The following is a 16,958-nucleotide window of genomic DNA, read 5'->3' on the forward strand; positions in this document are numbered from 1 at the left end:
ACAGTCACACACCATCATTACACATTTATATGGCTCTGACATATACCGCAGTGCTGTACAGAGAACACTCAGCCAGTCACATCAGTCTCTGTACCATAGGAGCTTACACTCTAATGTTTCCATCACAGTCACACACTATACACATTTATATAGCTCTGACATATACCGCAGTGCTGTACAGAGAACACCGAGTCCATACATTAGTATCTACAGCAGAGGAGCTTACACTCTAATGCAGGGGGCGCCCAACTTTTTAAGGAGCCGCAGCCCGCTCTACTCTACGGACCCTCTGATCCACCCAGACAGAGAGGGATGGATCCCCTTCTGTTGGAGATAGGTGGGTGTAAACGCACACACATTATTTTTACATCTTCCACTATAGAGGTGAAGATTGGGTCCGCAAGAAAAACAGACAGGCGGACCCATCGTGAGAAAGGGGCCTAAGGCTGCTTTCACACTGATGCACTGCGGTACCTGCACCTATACTGACCTCAATCTTCACTTCTTCCTCAGGATTCCTGCAGGTATCACTGGCTGCTGCTATCCCCCAGGTGGGCATGGCTGGCGGGTGCTGGTGGCTGTCCTCCAGGGCAGGTACTGCTGGTGGGTAATGCCAGTGGGCACTGCTGGTGGTATTCCTGGTGGGCACTGCCAATGGGCACTGCTGGCTGGTACTTCCGGTGGGTACTGCTGGATGGTACTGCTGGCTGGTACTGCTGGTGGGTATTCTTGGGGTGCTACTGCTGGTGGGTACTGCCGGCTGGTACTGCTGGCTGGTACTTCTTATGGGTATTGATGGTGGGCACTGCTGGCTGGTACTGCCGGTGGGTACTGCTGGCTGGTACTGCTGGTGGGTACTGCTGGCTGGTACTTCTTATGGGTATTGATGGTGGGCACTGCTGGCTGGTACTGCTGGTGGGCATTCTTGGGGGGCTACTGCTGGTGGGTACTGCTGGCTGGTACTTCTTATGGGTATTGATGGTGGGCACTGCTGGCTGGGACTGCCGGTGGGTACTGCTGGCTGGCACTGCTGGTGGGTACTGCTGGTGGGTACTGCTGGCTGGTACTTCTTATGGGTATTGATGGTGGGCACTATTGGCTGGTACTGCCGGTGGGTACTGCTGGTGGGTATTCCTGGTGGGCACTGCTGGTGGTTACTGCCGGCTGGTACTGCCAGTGGGTTTTGCTGGTGGGTACTGCCGGTGGGCACTGCTGGTGGGTATTCCTGGTGGGCACTTCTGGTGGGTACTGCCAGTGGGCACTGCTGTGGGTACTGCTGGCTGGTACTGCCGGTGAGCACTGCTGGCGGGTACTGCCAGTGGGTACTGCTGGCTGGTACTGCTGGTGGGTATTCCTGGTGGGCACTGCTGGTGTGTATTCCTGGTGGGTACTGCCGGTGTGTATTGCTGGTGGGTATTCCTGATGGGCACTGCTGGTGGGTATTGCCAGTGGGCACTGCTGGCTGGTACTGCCGGTGGGTACTGCTGGTGGGTATTACTGGTGGGCACTGCTGATGGGTACTGCCATTGGCAACTGACAGTTGCCACTGCTGGTGGCTACTGCTGGGGGTACCCCTGGTGGCTGCTGCCCCAGATTGCTGGTTCACGACCTGCCATCCCCGAGCATCAGTGTGACAGGAGCATGTGGCTTCAGTAGAAAGCAGAGCATCGGCTCCGCTTCCTCTACTGTCGGCTCCGTTCTTCACACTGATGCTCTTGGGTGGCGGGTCGGGAACCCCCGCTCCAGGTTTGCTGGCCTGCCATCCAAGAGCAGGAGGTGGCGCGCCACATCAGATTGGGCCCCACCACAGTCACACACTATTATTATTATTATAATACATTTTTATAGCTCTTATATATAACGCAGTATTACCTCCCCTGCTGTGTGAATTGTACTTTTTTTCAATGTGCAATTAATCTAAAATGTTATGAAACTTTTTGTTAAATCGAAAAAGAAGAGTTTGTATCAGCAGAAACGGGAACATTTCATGGTGTATCTGCGTTCTGTTTCAAATGCTGTTTCATGCATTGACATACATCAACAGACCCAGTCTGCCCAGACTTCTATAATCAACTGCTGACTTGGCACCATCCATAGGCAGCTTAACTCATCAATAAGAAATCAACAGAAGTTGATCCCACAATTTTATTTCAGATACGGGCAGTACAGAAGATGTTTGTTCAGTCTTTTAAAGTGTAAGAAAATAATTATTTTCCTACATTGGCTCTTTGCAAAGAACTGACTGGGGGAAAATGGAAGAAACACGGGAGGGTCCGGCTAGAACTGCACTAACTAGCACTAAAAAGGAGGGCAGAACTTAGGGAGATACCAAATCATAAGACAAGTTTTAGTGGCCCTAAACCACCACTAGATGTCAGCATACAAAAGAACAATAGTAATCTAATACTGTTCAATACAACAGGAAAAATACATATTGGTGAGACAGAGAAACCTTGTCTGTCTCACATACATGAGTTAAAAACGCACAGAACTACATTAAAAACGGCGTATATCATTTATTTCAAGAGGCCCACATAACGCATGTAAGTCCAGCCTGTCCTGTGTACTACGCTACAGCATACAGACATAAACGAGCCACACGGGGAGGAAGGGGGATTCATGTAGTAGAACGGATCTTCCTCCAGGACAAGTGGAGAACATCCAATATAGGAGGACACCTTGCTGTGCCAGGACCCCCCCCCCCCCCAACAGTATAAACAGTAATGACAAGTCTCAGGTGATGTCATGCATCTTTTATGATGTAATGTGTCTCATGTGATGTTATGAACCTCATTTGATGTTATGTGGCTCATGAGATGCCAATGCGTCTCACTTGATGCCATGCTTTTCAGCTGATGCCATGCATGCGTCTCATGTAATGCCATGCGTCTCACTTGATGCCATGCGTCTCAGGTGATGCCATGCATGCATCTCATGTAATGCCATGCGTCTCACTTGATGCCATGCGTCTCAGGTGATGCCATGCATGCATCTCATGTAATGCCATGCGTCTCACTTGATGCCATGCGTCTCAGGTGATGCCATGCATGCATCTCATGTAATGCCATGTGTCTCACTTGATGCCATGTGTCTCACTTGATGCCATGCTTCTCAGCTGATGCCATGCATGCGCCTCATGTAATGCCATGCATCTCACTTGATGCCATGCGTCTAACTTGATGCCATGGGTCTCACTTGATGCCATGGGTCTCACTTGATGCCATGGGTCTCACTTGATGTCATGTGTTTCATTTGACGCCATGCATCTGATTTAAAGTCACATGTCTTATGAGATGACATGCATCTCATTTGATGTCACGCATCTCATGTGATGCCATGCGTCTCATTTGATGTCACGCATCTCATGTGATGCCATGCATCTGATTTAATGTCACATGTCTTATAAGATGACATGTGTCTCAAGTGATGTCACATGTCCTATGAGATGACATGCGTCTCATGTGATGTCACGTGTCACATTTGATGCCATGTTTCTCAGTTGATGCCATGTGTATCATGTGATGCCATGCATCCCATATTATGTCATGCATCTCATGTGATGCCATGTTTTTCAGTTGATGTCATGTGTATCATGTTATGAATGAATGAATGAATGAATGAAATACTTGTATAGCGCACAATGCGAACTGAATCGCCTCTAGGTTATAACATACAGTCCATTTGATGCCACGCATTGCATGTGATGTCAGGTGTCTTATGCGATGGCGTGCGTCTCATTAGATGCCACGCATTGCATGTGATGCCATGTGTCTCATGTGATGGCATGCGTCTCATTTGATGCCACGCATTGCATGTGATGTCGGGAGTCTCATGCGATGGCGTGCGTCTCATTTGATGCCACGCATTGCATGTGATGTCAGGTGTCTCATGCAATGGCATACGTGTCATTTGATGCCACGCATGGCATGTGATGTCGGGTGTCTCATGCGATGGCGTGCGTCTCATTTGATGCCACGCATTGCATGTGATGTCAGGTGTCTCATGCAATGGCATACGTCTCATTTGATGCCACGCAACGCATGTGATGACGGGAGTCTCATGCGATGGCGTGCGTCTCATTTGATGCCACGCATCGCATGTGATGTCGGGTGTCTCATGCAATGGCGTGCGTCTCATTTGATGCCACGCATTGCATGTGATGTCAGGTGTCTCATGCAATGGCATACGTCTCATTTGATGCCACGCATGTGATGTCAGGAGTCTCAGGTGATGTGATAATATATCATGTAATGTAATTTGTTTGTTACTTTGTATCTTAGGAAGGGGTTTGCCTTGCTTGTATCCTTTGATGAGGATGGTCATCCTTTGTCCCCTCGCTGTGTGTGGTCGGTGATGACATCATAGAGGAATGGCGATGGACCGCCCGTGCTCAGTCACACTGTATTCTCATTTCCATTCATTCTCTGTAATGAAGGGTTCTGGAACAATTCTCAGTCCAGGGAGCGCTGGGAGGGGTGATCCCTCCTCCTGGCTGAGCAGACGTCCTATATATGAAGAAGTAGAAGTGCAGCTGTTCACAAGTTTCTCTGCTAGAAGATCACGATGGCAGCTGACGTGAGTATGAGCACCGGCGGAAGCTGCAAAAGCTGGGCAAATGGAGATTGTGGGTTTTAGGCAGCAGTAGGTAGAGGGCTACTGAGTGTGGGCATTGTTTTTTATAATGTAGGTGGGTGTGGGGTTGCTGGGTGTGGGCAGTGGTGGGTAGAGAGTTAATGGGTGCGGGCAGTGGTGGGTGTATGGTTGCTGGGTATAGGGTTGCTGTGCGTGGACAGTGGTGGGTGAGGGATTTCTGGGCTTGGGCAGTGGTGGGTGTGGTGGGTATAGGGTTGCTGCATGTGGGAAGTGGTGGGTGTGGGTAGTGGTGGGTATAAGGTTGCTGCATGTGGGCAGTCATGGGTGCAGAGTTTCTGTGTGTGGGCAGTGGTGGGTGAAGGGTTGCTGGGTTTGGGCAGTGGTGGGTGTATGGTTGCTGGGTATAGGGTTGCTGTGTGTGGACAGTGGTGGGTGAAGGATTTCTGGCCTTGGGCAGTGGTGGGTCTGGTGGGTATAGGGTTGCTGCATGTGGGAAGTGGTGGGTGTGGGTAGTGGTGGGTATAAGGTTGCTGCATGTGGGCAGTCATGGGTGCAGAGTTTCTGTGTGTGGGCAGTGGTGGGTGAAGGGTTGCTGGGTTTGGGCAGTGGTGGGTGTGGTGGGTATAGGGTTGCTGCATGTGGGAAGTGGTGGGTGTGGGTACCGTAGTGGTGAGTATAAGGTTGCTGCATGTGGGCAGTCATGGGTGCAGAGTTATTGGGCGTGGGCAGTAGTGGGTGAAGGGTTGCTGGGTTTGGGCAGTGGTGGTTGTGGTGGGTATAGGGTTGCTGCATGTGGGAAGTGGTGGGTGTGGGTAGTGGTTGGTATAAGGTTGCTGCATGTGGGCAGTCATGGGTGCAGAGTTACTGGGTGTGGGCAGTAGTGGGTGAAGGGTTGCTGGGTTTGGGCAGTGGTGGGTGTAGGCTTGCTGGGTGTGGGCAGTGGTGGGTGAAGGGTTGCTGGAGGTGGGCAGTGGTGGGTGTATAGTTGCTGGGTGTGAGCAGTGGTGGATGTAGGGTTGTTAGGTGTGGGCAGTGGGGGGTGTTGGGTGGCTGGGTATGGGCATAGGCTGGTATGAGGTTGCTGGGTGTGGGCAGTGGTAGGTGTAGGGTTGTTGGCTGTGGGCAGTGGTGGGTGTAGGGTGGCTGGATGTGGGCAGTGGTGGGTGTAGGGTGGCTGGGTATGGGCATAGGCTTGTATAGGGTTGCTGGGTGTGGGCAGTGGTAGGTGCAGGGTTGCTGGGTGTGGGCATAGATTGGTGCAGGTTTCATGGGTGTGGGCATAGATTGATGTAGGTTTGCTGGGTGTGGACAGTGGTGGGTGAAGGGTTGCTGGGTGTGGGCAGTGGTGGGTGTACAGTTGCTCATTGTGTACAGTAGTGGGTGAAGGGTTGCTGGGTGTGGACAATGGTGGGTGAAGGGTTGCTGGGTGTGGGCAGTGGTGGCTGAAGGGTTGCTGGGTGTGGACAGTGGTGGGTGAAGGGTTGCTGGGTGTGTGCAGTAGTGGGTAAAGGATTGCTGGGTGTTGGCAGTGGTAAGTGTAGGGTTGATGAGTGTTGGGTTGCTGAGTGTTGGCAGCGGTTAGCGTAGGGTTGCTAGGTGTTGGCAGCAGTGGGTGTAGGGTTGCTGGGTGTCGGCAAAGATTGGAGTAGGTTTGCTGGGTGTGGGCAACGGTGGGTGTAGGCTTGCTGAGTGTTAGCAGCGGTTAGTGTAGGGTTGCTAGGTGTTGGCATAGATTAGTGTAGGGTTGCTGGGTGTGGGCAGCGGTGGGTGTAGGGTTGATGAGTGTAGGGTTGCTGCGTGTGGGCATAGATTGGTGTAGAGTTGCTGGGTGTGGGCATAGATTGGTGTAGGGTTGCTGGGCGTGGGCACAGATTGGTGTAGGGTTGCTGAGTGTGGGCATAGATTGGTGTAGGGTTGCTGGGTGTGGGCATAGATTGGTGTAGGGTTGCTGAGTATGGGCACAGGTTGTGTGTATGGTTGCTGAGTGTGGGCATAAATTGGTGTAGGGTTGCTGGGTGTGGGCATAGATTGGTGTAGGGTTGCTGGGTGTGGGCATAGATTGGTGTAGGGTTGCTGAGTGTGGGCATAGATTGGTGTAGGGTTGCTGGGTGTGGGCATAGATTGGTGTAGGGTTGCTGGGTGTTGGCATAGATTGGTGTAGGGTTGCTGAGTGTGGGCATAGATTGGTGTAGGGTTGCTGGGTGTTGGCACAGATTGGTGTAGGGTTGCTGAGTGTGGGCATAGATTGGTGTAGGGTTGCTGGGTGTTGGCATAGATTGGTGTAGGGTTGCTGAGTGTGGGCATAGATTGGTGTAGGGTTGCTGGGTGTTGGCACAGATTGGTGTAGGGTTGCTGAGTGTGGGCATAGATTGGTGTAGGGTTGCTGAGTGTGGGCATAGATTGGTGTAGGGTTGCTGAGTGTTGGCATAGATTGGTGTAGGGTTGCTGGGTGTACTGTAGGTAATTCTTTTAGTTCTTGACCTTCCAGTTATTCAGGCTATTTTGGGTGTGATGCATGAATTGCGATGTCCTGGCACAGAGCGGGGCACATCTTGCGGCAGGATATAGGTATACAGATGTATATACGGGTATGGCGCAGACGCTCGTCTCCTCTGCACTTGGCCTCAGTGACTCATTATTTCCGTGCCTCCCCCTCCCCATCTGTGATAATATTAACCATGTGTTGCTCGGTCGGTGCGGTTTTATAAATATAACGGTTCTATTCTGAGACGTGGCACGTCCAGCCCCTCCGGGGTAATCCATTGTGCCGCATCAATAACTCTTTCCCTGCTGGATGGAAGCCGGGGCGGGGAAGGGGGGTGGGGGGCGGGGGGGATATTCCAGACAGTTCACTTTAATAGATATCTGATGATGTACTCGTGACCACAAACTAACATCATGACTAGAATTACATTCGTACTGTACAAACCAAATCCACAATCCTTACTAATGGTACAGGCGGCGCGGGTTCTGCCGGCCAGTATATGACTGTGTGGGGCCGACGGGATTAGTACTTCTAGAAAAGGTCTGGGCAGCCGTCATACAGGACATGATACATTATAGGGGAGAAGATTTGTATATTGTCCAACCATTGATCTGTCATTGCATGTGATGGAGATATCCGAATATCGGAGCTCCTCACACAAAGGACCCAACAATGCCAGAATGTGACGTCAGCACCGCCGCCAAAATGCCCAAATATAGCTGAAGTGCCGAGACTGCAACCGAGAGACGGCTCTTCTGTGTCTATATAATGTGTAATATTCAACCCCCCCCCCCCCCTATTATACAGAGTATAATAATCACCCCCTCCCCATATTATACAGGGTGTAATAATCACCCCCCCCTCCCTATATTATACAGGGTGTAATAATCACCTCCCCTCTATTATACAGGGTGTAATAATCACCCCCTCCCCATATTATGCAGGGTGTAATAATCACCCCCCTCTATTATACAGGGTGTAATAATCACCCCCCCCCCCATTATATAGGGTGTAATAATCACCCCCGCCCTATTATACAGGGTGTAATAATCACCGTCCTCTATTATACAGGGTGTAATAATCAATCCCCCCCTCTATTATACAGGGTGTAATAATCAACCCCCCTCTATTATACAGGGTGTAATAATCAACCCCCCTCTATTATACAGGGTGTAATAAGCAATCCTCCCCCCACCCCCCAGTATACAGAGTGTGATATTCACCCCCTCCCTCTATATTATACAGGGCATAATGATCACCCCCTCCCACTCTATTATTAATCACCCCCTCTATTATATAGGGTGCAATAAATATCTCTCTCTATTATAATCTAATAATAACCCCCCCCCCCCTCCATTATACAGGGTGTAATAATTACTCCCTCTCTATTATACAGGGTGTAATAATCAACCCCCCCATTATACAGGGTGTAATAATCACCCCCCCTCTAGTATACAGGGTGTAATAACCCCCTCCCTCCATTATACAGGGTGTAATAATCACCCCCCCTCTATTATACAGGGTGTAATAATAAATCCCCCCTCTATTTTACAGGGTGTATCACCCCCCCCCCCCATTATACAGGGTGTATCACCCCCCCCCCCCCCCATTATACAGGGTGTAATAATCCTCTCCTTTCTCCTATACAGGGCGTTGTCTTAAATCACCTCAACCTGAAGAGTGGTCAGTGTGTGGAGGTGAAGGCCATCATTCCGGAGGGCTGCAAAGGGTAGGTCCTGGTTGGTCGCCTGTTTATTATACAATATACGCCGCTCTCTGTATATTACCAAGAGTACAGCTTACAACAGTAGAAAGGTGGGGTCTGAGTACAGTGTGGTCCAGACTACGAGTAAGACCGCACATCCAAGTGCTTCACTCCCAGCAACTTTAGTGAGAAGATTTGTCCTTCTACATTGTGAGAAAATGTCATCCCAATCCAAGTTGTCTGGTGACTTAACAGCCATCACCTGACAAATGACTTACAATATCTGCGGGGCATCAAATCATTACTTTCCCCCACTGTATATCACTAGCAGGGTTGTCCTGATACCACTTTTTAAAGACCGAGTACAAGTACTGATACCCTTTTTCGAGTATTCACCGATACCGATTACCGATACTTTTTTTTTTTTATGTCATGTGACAGTTTTTAAAGCACAATACAGATTAGGTGGCACTGATATGCTGGCACTGACAGGTTGCTGGCACTTATAGGTGGCACTGACAGGTAGCTGGCACTGATAGATGGCACTGACAGGTAGCTGGCACTGATAGATGGCACTGACAGGTAGCTGGAACTGATGTGCAGCACTTATGGGCATTGGACACTGATAGGTGGCATTTATGGGCACTGATGGGCAGGCACTGAAATGCCATGAGCAAAGGCTGCCTGCGATGGCCCAGCTTGGTACTCCTTGCACTCGGCCACATAAAAGCAGCAGCGGCCATCTTGTTACACCCTGCCCAAACTATATGGGCTGGGTGTAACAAGATGTCCGGCGCTGGCTTACTGCAGCCGAGTACAAAGGTGGGCGTTGGGATGTCCAACCACCGACGTCAACACGGAGCGTCACTTCCGTTGTTCCGTCTGCTGACTTCCGTTTGTGCCAGGTCATTTTATTTATCTCTCCCAGGTATCGGATCTGGCACCGGGAGCATTTGTGTGAGTACAAGTACTCGCACAAATGCTCGGTATCGGTCCCGGTACCGATACTAGTATCGGGACAACCCTAATCTCTAGATTTATGTTTTACTTCCACCAGATGCACCATCCACAATATGTGCTATAGGTGTGGGAACAAACACTAATGTCGTGTAAACACGACCGGACTTTTCGAGGGACTAGGTCCGACGGTCTTTCCCACGGACTTTCGGCGGAGTTCCGACGGACTTTCCGAATGAACAGACTTGGCCACACACAATCACACCAAAGTCCGACGGATTCCAACGTGATGACGTACGACCGGACTAGAATAAGGAAGTTCATAGCCAGTAGACAATAGCTGCCCTCGCGTCCGTTTTTGTCCGTCGGACTAGCATACACACGAACGGATTTCTCGGTCCGGCGGAGTTCCGGTAGGAAAATTTAAAACATGTTCTATTTCTAAAGTCTGCCGGATCTTTGGCAAGCAAAGGTCCGATGGAGCCCACACACGATCGAATTGTCCGACAGACTCGTTCCGTCGGACCTTTGCTGTCAAAAAGTCCAGTCGTGTGTACGCGGCATTAGACATAAATTCCGTCTTCTTTTTCTCCTCCTGGAGTACATTTATCTCTGTAGCTGCAGGTACTGTAGAGTAATTCATCTCCAAAATTTACAGTAAAAGCACTTCAACACTGTCAGGTACCTAGTTAGAGGTCCAGACACCCTTGGAATGGCAAAAGGGAGTGAAATGTCGCAAAGTAGTAGTGAGTTCTCAGCTCAGCTTCCCCATCTCCCTCTCCCAGCAGTGACTAAACAGCTCAGCTCACCCTGCTCCCTCTCCCAGCACTCACTCAGCTCACCCTGCTCCCTCTCCCAGCACTGACTCAGTTCACCCTGCTCCCTCTCCCAGCACTAACTCAGCTCACCCTGCTCCCTCTCCCAGCAGTGACTCAACAGCTTCACCCTGCTCTCTCTCCCAGCACTGACTCAGCTCACCCTGCTCCCTCTCCCAGCACTGACTCAGCTCACCCTGCTCCCTCTCCCAGCACTGACTCAGCTCACCCTGCTCCCTCTCCCAGCACTGACTCAGCTCACCCTGCCTCCTCTCCCAGCACTGACTCAGCTCACCCTGCTCCCTCTCCCAGCACTGACTCAGCTCACCCTGCCTCCTCTCCCAGCACTGACTCAGCTCACCCTGCTCCCTCTCCTACCACTGACTCAGCTCACCCTGCTCCCTCTCCCAGCACTGACTCAGCTCACCCTGCTCCCTCTCCCAGCACTGACTCAGCTCACCCTGCCTCCTTTCCCAGCACTGACTCAGTTCACCCTGCTCCCTCTCCCTGCACTGACTCAGCTCACCCTGCTCCCTCTCCTACCACTGACTCAGCTCACCCTGCTCCCTCTCCTACCACTGACTCAGCTCACCCTGCTCCCTCTCCTACCACTGACTCAGCTCACCCTGCTCCCTCTCCCAGAAGTGACTCAGCTCACCCTGCTCCCTCTCCTAGCAGTGACTCAACAGCTTCACCCTGCTCACTTTCCCAGCACTGACTCAGCTCACCCTGCTCCCTCTCCCAGCACTGACTCAGCTCACAATGCCTCCTCTCCCAGCACTGACTCAGTTCACCCCGCTCCCTCTCCCAGCAGTGACTCAACAGCTTCACCCTGCTCCCTCTCCCAGCAGTAGCTCATTTCACCTTTCTCCATCTCTGAGAAGGGACACAGTAGCTAAGCTCACCCTGCTTCCTCTCCCAGCTGTGACTTTGCTCACCCTGTTCCTTCTCCTAGCAGTGACTCAACAGCTTCACCCTGCTCCCTCTCCCAGCAGTAGCTCATCTAACCTTTCTCCATCTCTGAGAAGGGACACAGCAGCTCAGCTCACCCTGCTCCATCTCCCAGCACTGACTCGGCTCACCCTGCTCCCTCTCCCAGCAGTGACTCAGCTCACCCTGCTCCCTCTCCCAGCACTGACTCAGTTCACCCTGCTCCCTCTCCCAGCACTGACTCAGCTCACCCTGCCCCCTCTCCCAGCACTGACACAGTTCACCCTGCTCCCTCATCCTGCACTGACTCAGCTCACCCTGCTCCCTCTCCCAGCACTGACCAAGCTCACCCTGTTCCCTCTCCCAGCAGAAGCTTAGCTCACCCTGTTCCCTCTCCTAGCAGTGACTCAAAAGCTTCACCCAGTGCCCTCTCCCAGTGTTGAGTCAACAGCTCAGCTCACCCTGCTCCCTCTCCCAGCAGTGACTTGACAGGTTCACCCTGCTCCCTCTCCTGGCAATAGCTCATCTCACCTTTCTCCCTCTCTGAGAAGGGACACAGCAGCTCAGCTCACCCTGCTCCCTCTCCCAGCAGTGACTCAGCTCACCTTGCTTCCTCTCCCAGCAGAAGCTTAGCTCACCCTGTTCCCTCTCCTAGCAGTGACACAACAGCTTCACCCTGCTCCCTCTCCCAGTGTTGAGTCAGCAGCAACTCAGCTCACCCTGCTCCCTCTCCCAGCAGCAGCTCAGCTCACCCTGCTCCCTCTCCTAGCAGCAGCTCAGCTCACCCTGCTCCCTCTCCCAGCAGCAGCTCAGCTCACCCTGCTCCCTCTCCTAGCAGCAGCTCAGCTCACCCTGCTCCTTTTTCCCGAATTTGTTCAGATTACCATGCTCCCTCAACAAGCAGTGACCCAGCTGGTCAGCTCACCCCTCTCACTCTCCCAGCGGTGATTCGGACACTCAGCTCACCCTGCTCCCTCTCCCAGCAGTGACTCAGCAACTCAGCTCACCTTCTCCCTCTCCCAGCAGCAGGCATGAGTTCACTGCTTCTCTTGGGAACTTTCAGGATGAGTTGTTCCACAGTGGCTGCAACTACAAAGTTCAGTGAGGGATTGTCCTAAAGCTTACTTACTGCGTGTTAAAAATGTGTAAATAACACATGTCCATATCCTGGCTACGGGTTCACCTCAAGGATTTCTTGGTATGGGGACATTTATTACCAGGACTATATTTTTTTTATACTGTAAAGGTTTTTCAAGCAAACCCTTATCGTTTTAAATCTTCAAAAATAGAATTGATATATAATGTGCTAATATGATGTATCATTAAATGCAGCATAAGTACATCTGAAACCAAATGGGAGTACCGCCGGTGAAGGACTCGAGTGATATATCTCCGCTGAGCAGAATAATTCTCCATTCTTTCTGTCTAGATTTGCCATAAACTTGGGAAAAGATCATAAGAATTATCTGCTACACTTTAACGCTCGGTTTGACCTTCATGGAGACACCCACAAGATAGTCTGCAACTCGAAGGAGGACAACGCCTGGGGAGCGGAGCAGAGGGAGAGCTTCTTCCCCTTCCAGGAGGGGGCAGAAACCTCGGTACGTCTACCACGGGGGGTAGGACAAAGGTTGTATGGGGCAAAGTGGCATTTCCATCCATATTGGAAACAGAATATCCATCTCTGAAAGATGCCGTAGGCAGCCAGTGGCGCCTTTGGTCAAGGGTATGCCGGATTTGCCACAATATTTGCCAATTCAGCTGATTCCATAAATGATGAGAACCTTCCATATAGGAGGATCCAATGGATTCCACCATGCTGTCTTTGTGGGCTCTGATATGCTGCCCAGCGAATGGTTGCTGTTGGTTTATTACTATATATGTGTCATACTATAACTTTGTTATGGAGGGACCAATGTGGGTCCCGGGGATGGGATACAGGGGAAGGATCAATGAGTGTGTTGGGGGGAGGATATAGGGAAGGGACCAATGTGTGGGCAGGGGAAGGATAAAGGGGAGGGACCAATGTGGGTGCTGGGAGAGGATACAGGGGAGTGACCAATGGGTGTGCTGGGAGAGGGATACGGTGAGTGACCAATGGGTGTGCTGGGAGAGGATACAGGAGAGGGACCAATGTTTGTGCTGGGAGAGGATACAGGGGAGTGACCAATGGGTGTGCTGGGAGAGGGATACAGGGAGTGACCAATGGGTGTGCTGGAAGAGGGATACAGGGGAGGGACCAATGTGTGTGAGCTGGGAGAGGATACAGGGGGGGGACCAATCTGTGTGCTGGGAGAGGATACAGGGGAGGGACCAATGTGTGTGCTGGGGGAGGATACAGGGGAGGGACCATTGTTTGTGCTGGGAGATGATACAGGGGAGGGACCAATCTGTGTGCTGGGAGAGGGATACAGGGGAGGGACCAATGTGTGTGCTGGGGGAGAATACAGGAGAGGGACCAATGTGTGTGCTGGGGGAGAATACAGGGGAGGGACCAATGGGTGTGCTGAGAGAGGATACAGGGGAGGGACCAATGTTTGTGATGGGAGAGGATACAGGGGATGGACCAATGTGTGTGCTGAGGGCAGGAATCAGCGGAGGGACCAATGGGTGAGCTGGGAGAGGATACAAGGGATAGACCAATGTGTGTTATGTTGGGAGGAATATAGAGGAGATACCAATGTGTGGATACAGAGGAAGACCAATGTGTGCACTGGGACAGGATACAGGGGAGAGACCAATGTGTGTGCTGAGGGCAGGAATCAGGGGAGGGACCAATGGGGGAGCTGAGTGAGTTTCAGGGGATGGACCAATGTGTGTTATGTTGGGAGGGATACAGAGGAGATACCAATGTGTGTACTGGAGGGGATGCAGTGGAAGGATTTCAATACTGGTGAGTGCTCTATTCATCTAAAGTCATCTCTGGGGGCAGAAATCCTCAGAAACTAAAAGTGACAAGGCTTATATCTTTATGGGGTAGAATAGGATACAATTGACCCAAAATAATAGTATTCTCACCAATACTTCTCCTTAAACCCAGGTCAGTCATAGTAGATGGGGCCCCTGTCAAGAACACATATCAATTGTAGCCCTGGCTAGGACTGTGGTAGATGGGGCCCTAATCAGGACAGACAAGGATTGGGACCCCTGGAAAGATGAGATTTTTTTTTGTTAATCAGTATAGTAAAAGGAGAAATAATTAGATGCTTTTCAGACATGGTTTGGTCATTGTGATCTGCAGATAACAGAAGCATAGCATTGCTATTGTTATATACACATCAAATATTAAGTCCAGCCCCTTTGGCATTAAGCCGTGCCCCCAGTGGCGTAACTAGAACCTTCAGGGCCCCGATTGAAGAAACCATGAAGGGCCCCCCTGAACCCCAGCCAGGGCCCTTCCCTCCGAGTCCGGCGGTGGAACTCCAGGGCGTGGTCACAGGTATGACCTTTGTGAGCCCTGTAGTTCCCCCACTGGTTGGGGAGAACAGACATCGGACTGAGCGGCAATGCATGGAGCAGGAGAGGGGTACTCTGAGGGGCTGACCGAGGACACAGGTCATGCGGGGAATGCACAACTAAAGAGCAGCCAGTGCGATAGTAGAGCATGGAGCTCTGCTAGTCACCCTCCACCTCCAGCCACCCGTGTGCATGGTGCACTGGTACCCCTAGCTGCCTATGCTGCTGCCGGCCATATGTAGAGGGGGCTGTATGGGCCCTCTGCATCACAGGGCCCGGTTGCGGTCGCAACTGCTGCACCCCCTATAGTTACACCCCTGCGTGCCCCCTAGAATTCACTGTCAAATGCCCAATGTTTCAATGAGTTTCAATGCACAGTCGAGTCTCCTGCACAGTATTCATGTATTGTCTTCTGGTAGACACTGTGTAGCTGGCATGGCATTTAGCAGCCTATCTCAGCCTTTTTGCCCGTGGAGAACCCTTGAAACAACTTTCAGGTCTTGGGGAACCTCTGATAAAACCAATTCATTGGCAGTCAGTGAAAAACAATGCCCCATTACCGTGGTGGTCAGTGTCAAGAATTGCCCCACTTACAGTGGTGGTCCACACTCCAACCATACAGACAGTGAAAAACACCATTGGTGTCAGGAAGCTGGCTTTGCCAAGTGGCGTTGGACCCAAAAACAGGCAGGCATCATCAAATGGGAGGTCAATTACCCGAAGCTCAAGGAACCCCGTAGCAACCTCTGAAGGAACTTTCAGGTTCCATTGAACCCCCGGGTCAGATTGACTGGCATACAGGGACTCCAAACTGGCCAACACCAATTGATCTCTTTATGGCTCCAGTTATTGTTCTAGGTGACAGATACCAGGTCCTCAAAGAGGCCCTGTCAATAAAACATTGCAGCACAGAAGCACATCCTTCCAGGTTTTCTTTCCATTAACAATTTCCCGCAACATATAAATAAAGAATACATGAAATACGTTACAGGCACATATCACCCCACGGAAAGACTTTTTGTTGAAATGAATGGTTTTGGTGGCAGAGTCTCTTTGTCTCTATGGCCAACACTCGTTGACCTTTTTATAGTCCATCACGCTACGGCCAAGCTGACACCGTGCCTCCTCTTTTGTTTCTTACAGATTTGCTTCAAGTATGACCAAGACAAGATCAACGTACAATTATCTTCCGGGGAGAATTTCTCATTTCCAGCCCGCTTTCCCACAGATGTGATCTCATTCTTGTCCTTGGAAGGCATCCAGCTAAAGTGCCTCACGCTAGAATGAGGAATCCCGCAGTAGAGGAGCGCCGCCCGTCCCACGTGTCCATATTCAGGATCTGTGAAATATGGCCATAGTGGACGAAGGAAAAAAAAAAATAGTTTTATCCTGTTTTGTAACCCCCCCCCCCCTCACCCTCACCCTCTCCTCCAATCTGTATCCTTGCTGACCATATAGCCCTATGGTGTGCTTTGCTCAGTTCATTTATTAGAAATGAATTTCATCCACAGTTCATATAATATCTAACGAACTCGTGCCTGATCCAACCGATCATTTTATCATTCAGCACTGAAACTTTGGATTAGTCTTTGTAGTCGATAGCAAATCACCGCCTGCTCTATAGCGCCGTCCTGCTGGAGGACTATGGCATTACTTTTAAAAGGTCCACAGTAACCAACAGAGAGGGTGCTAATGCTACATTGTCTGCCTGCATTGTCTGATTTATTGGATTTTCAGTAAAACAATAAAAATCTTTCTGATCTTTTATATTTTTTTTTTAAAACTTTTCTGGCTCCAGACAGGAATATGTATACAGATAGTTATTCCATCCTTTCACCACAAACTTCCAGCAACAACAATTACACGCTGTAAAATGCAATTTTCGGGAAAAGCCCAAACTATAGGTAAAATAAATACAGAAAAAAAAAAGAGAGTAGCCTCAGTGGATTTGGCAAGTAAAGGCAGTGGTAGGGTATGGGCGGTAGTGGTGGCAGTACATGTTGTAGTACCCCAGTAT

General features: G+C 50.7%; 1 protein-coding gene across 1 annotated transcript; it reads left to right on the forward strand.

Annotated features, from left to right (window-relative positions):
- The first annotated feature begins 4,422 nt into the window (after window positions 1-4,422).
- LOC143927480 (galectin-1-like) lies at window positions 4,423-16,708 on the forward strand. Its single transcript, XM_077451572.1, has 4 exons — window positions 4,423-4,575; window positions 8,728-8,807; window positions 12,915-13,086; window positions 16,085-16,708. The coding sequence occupies exons 1-4, from the start codon at window positions 4,564-4,566 to the stop codon at window positions 16,226-16,228; spliced, it is 408 nt and encodes a 135-aa protein (XP_077307698.1). The 5' UTR covers window positions 4,423-4,563; the 3' UTR covers window positions 16,229-16,708.
- The last annotated feature ends 250 nt before the right edge of the window (window positions 16,709-16,958 follow it).

The sequence above is a fragment of the Lithobates pipiens genome, unplaced genomic scaffold (genome assembly GCF_037356315.1).
Source record: "Lithobates pipiens isolate NorthernLeopardFrog02 unplaced genomic scaffold, aLitPip1_a1.2 Scaffold_23, whole genome shotgun sequence".
Lineage (NCBI taxonomy): Eukaryota > Metazoa > Chordata > Amphibia > Anura > Ranidae > Lithobates > Lithobates pipiens.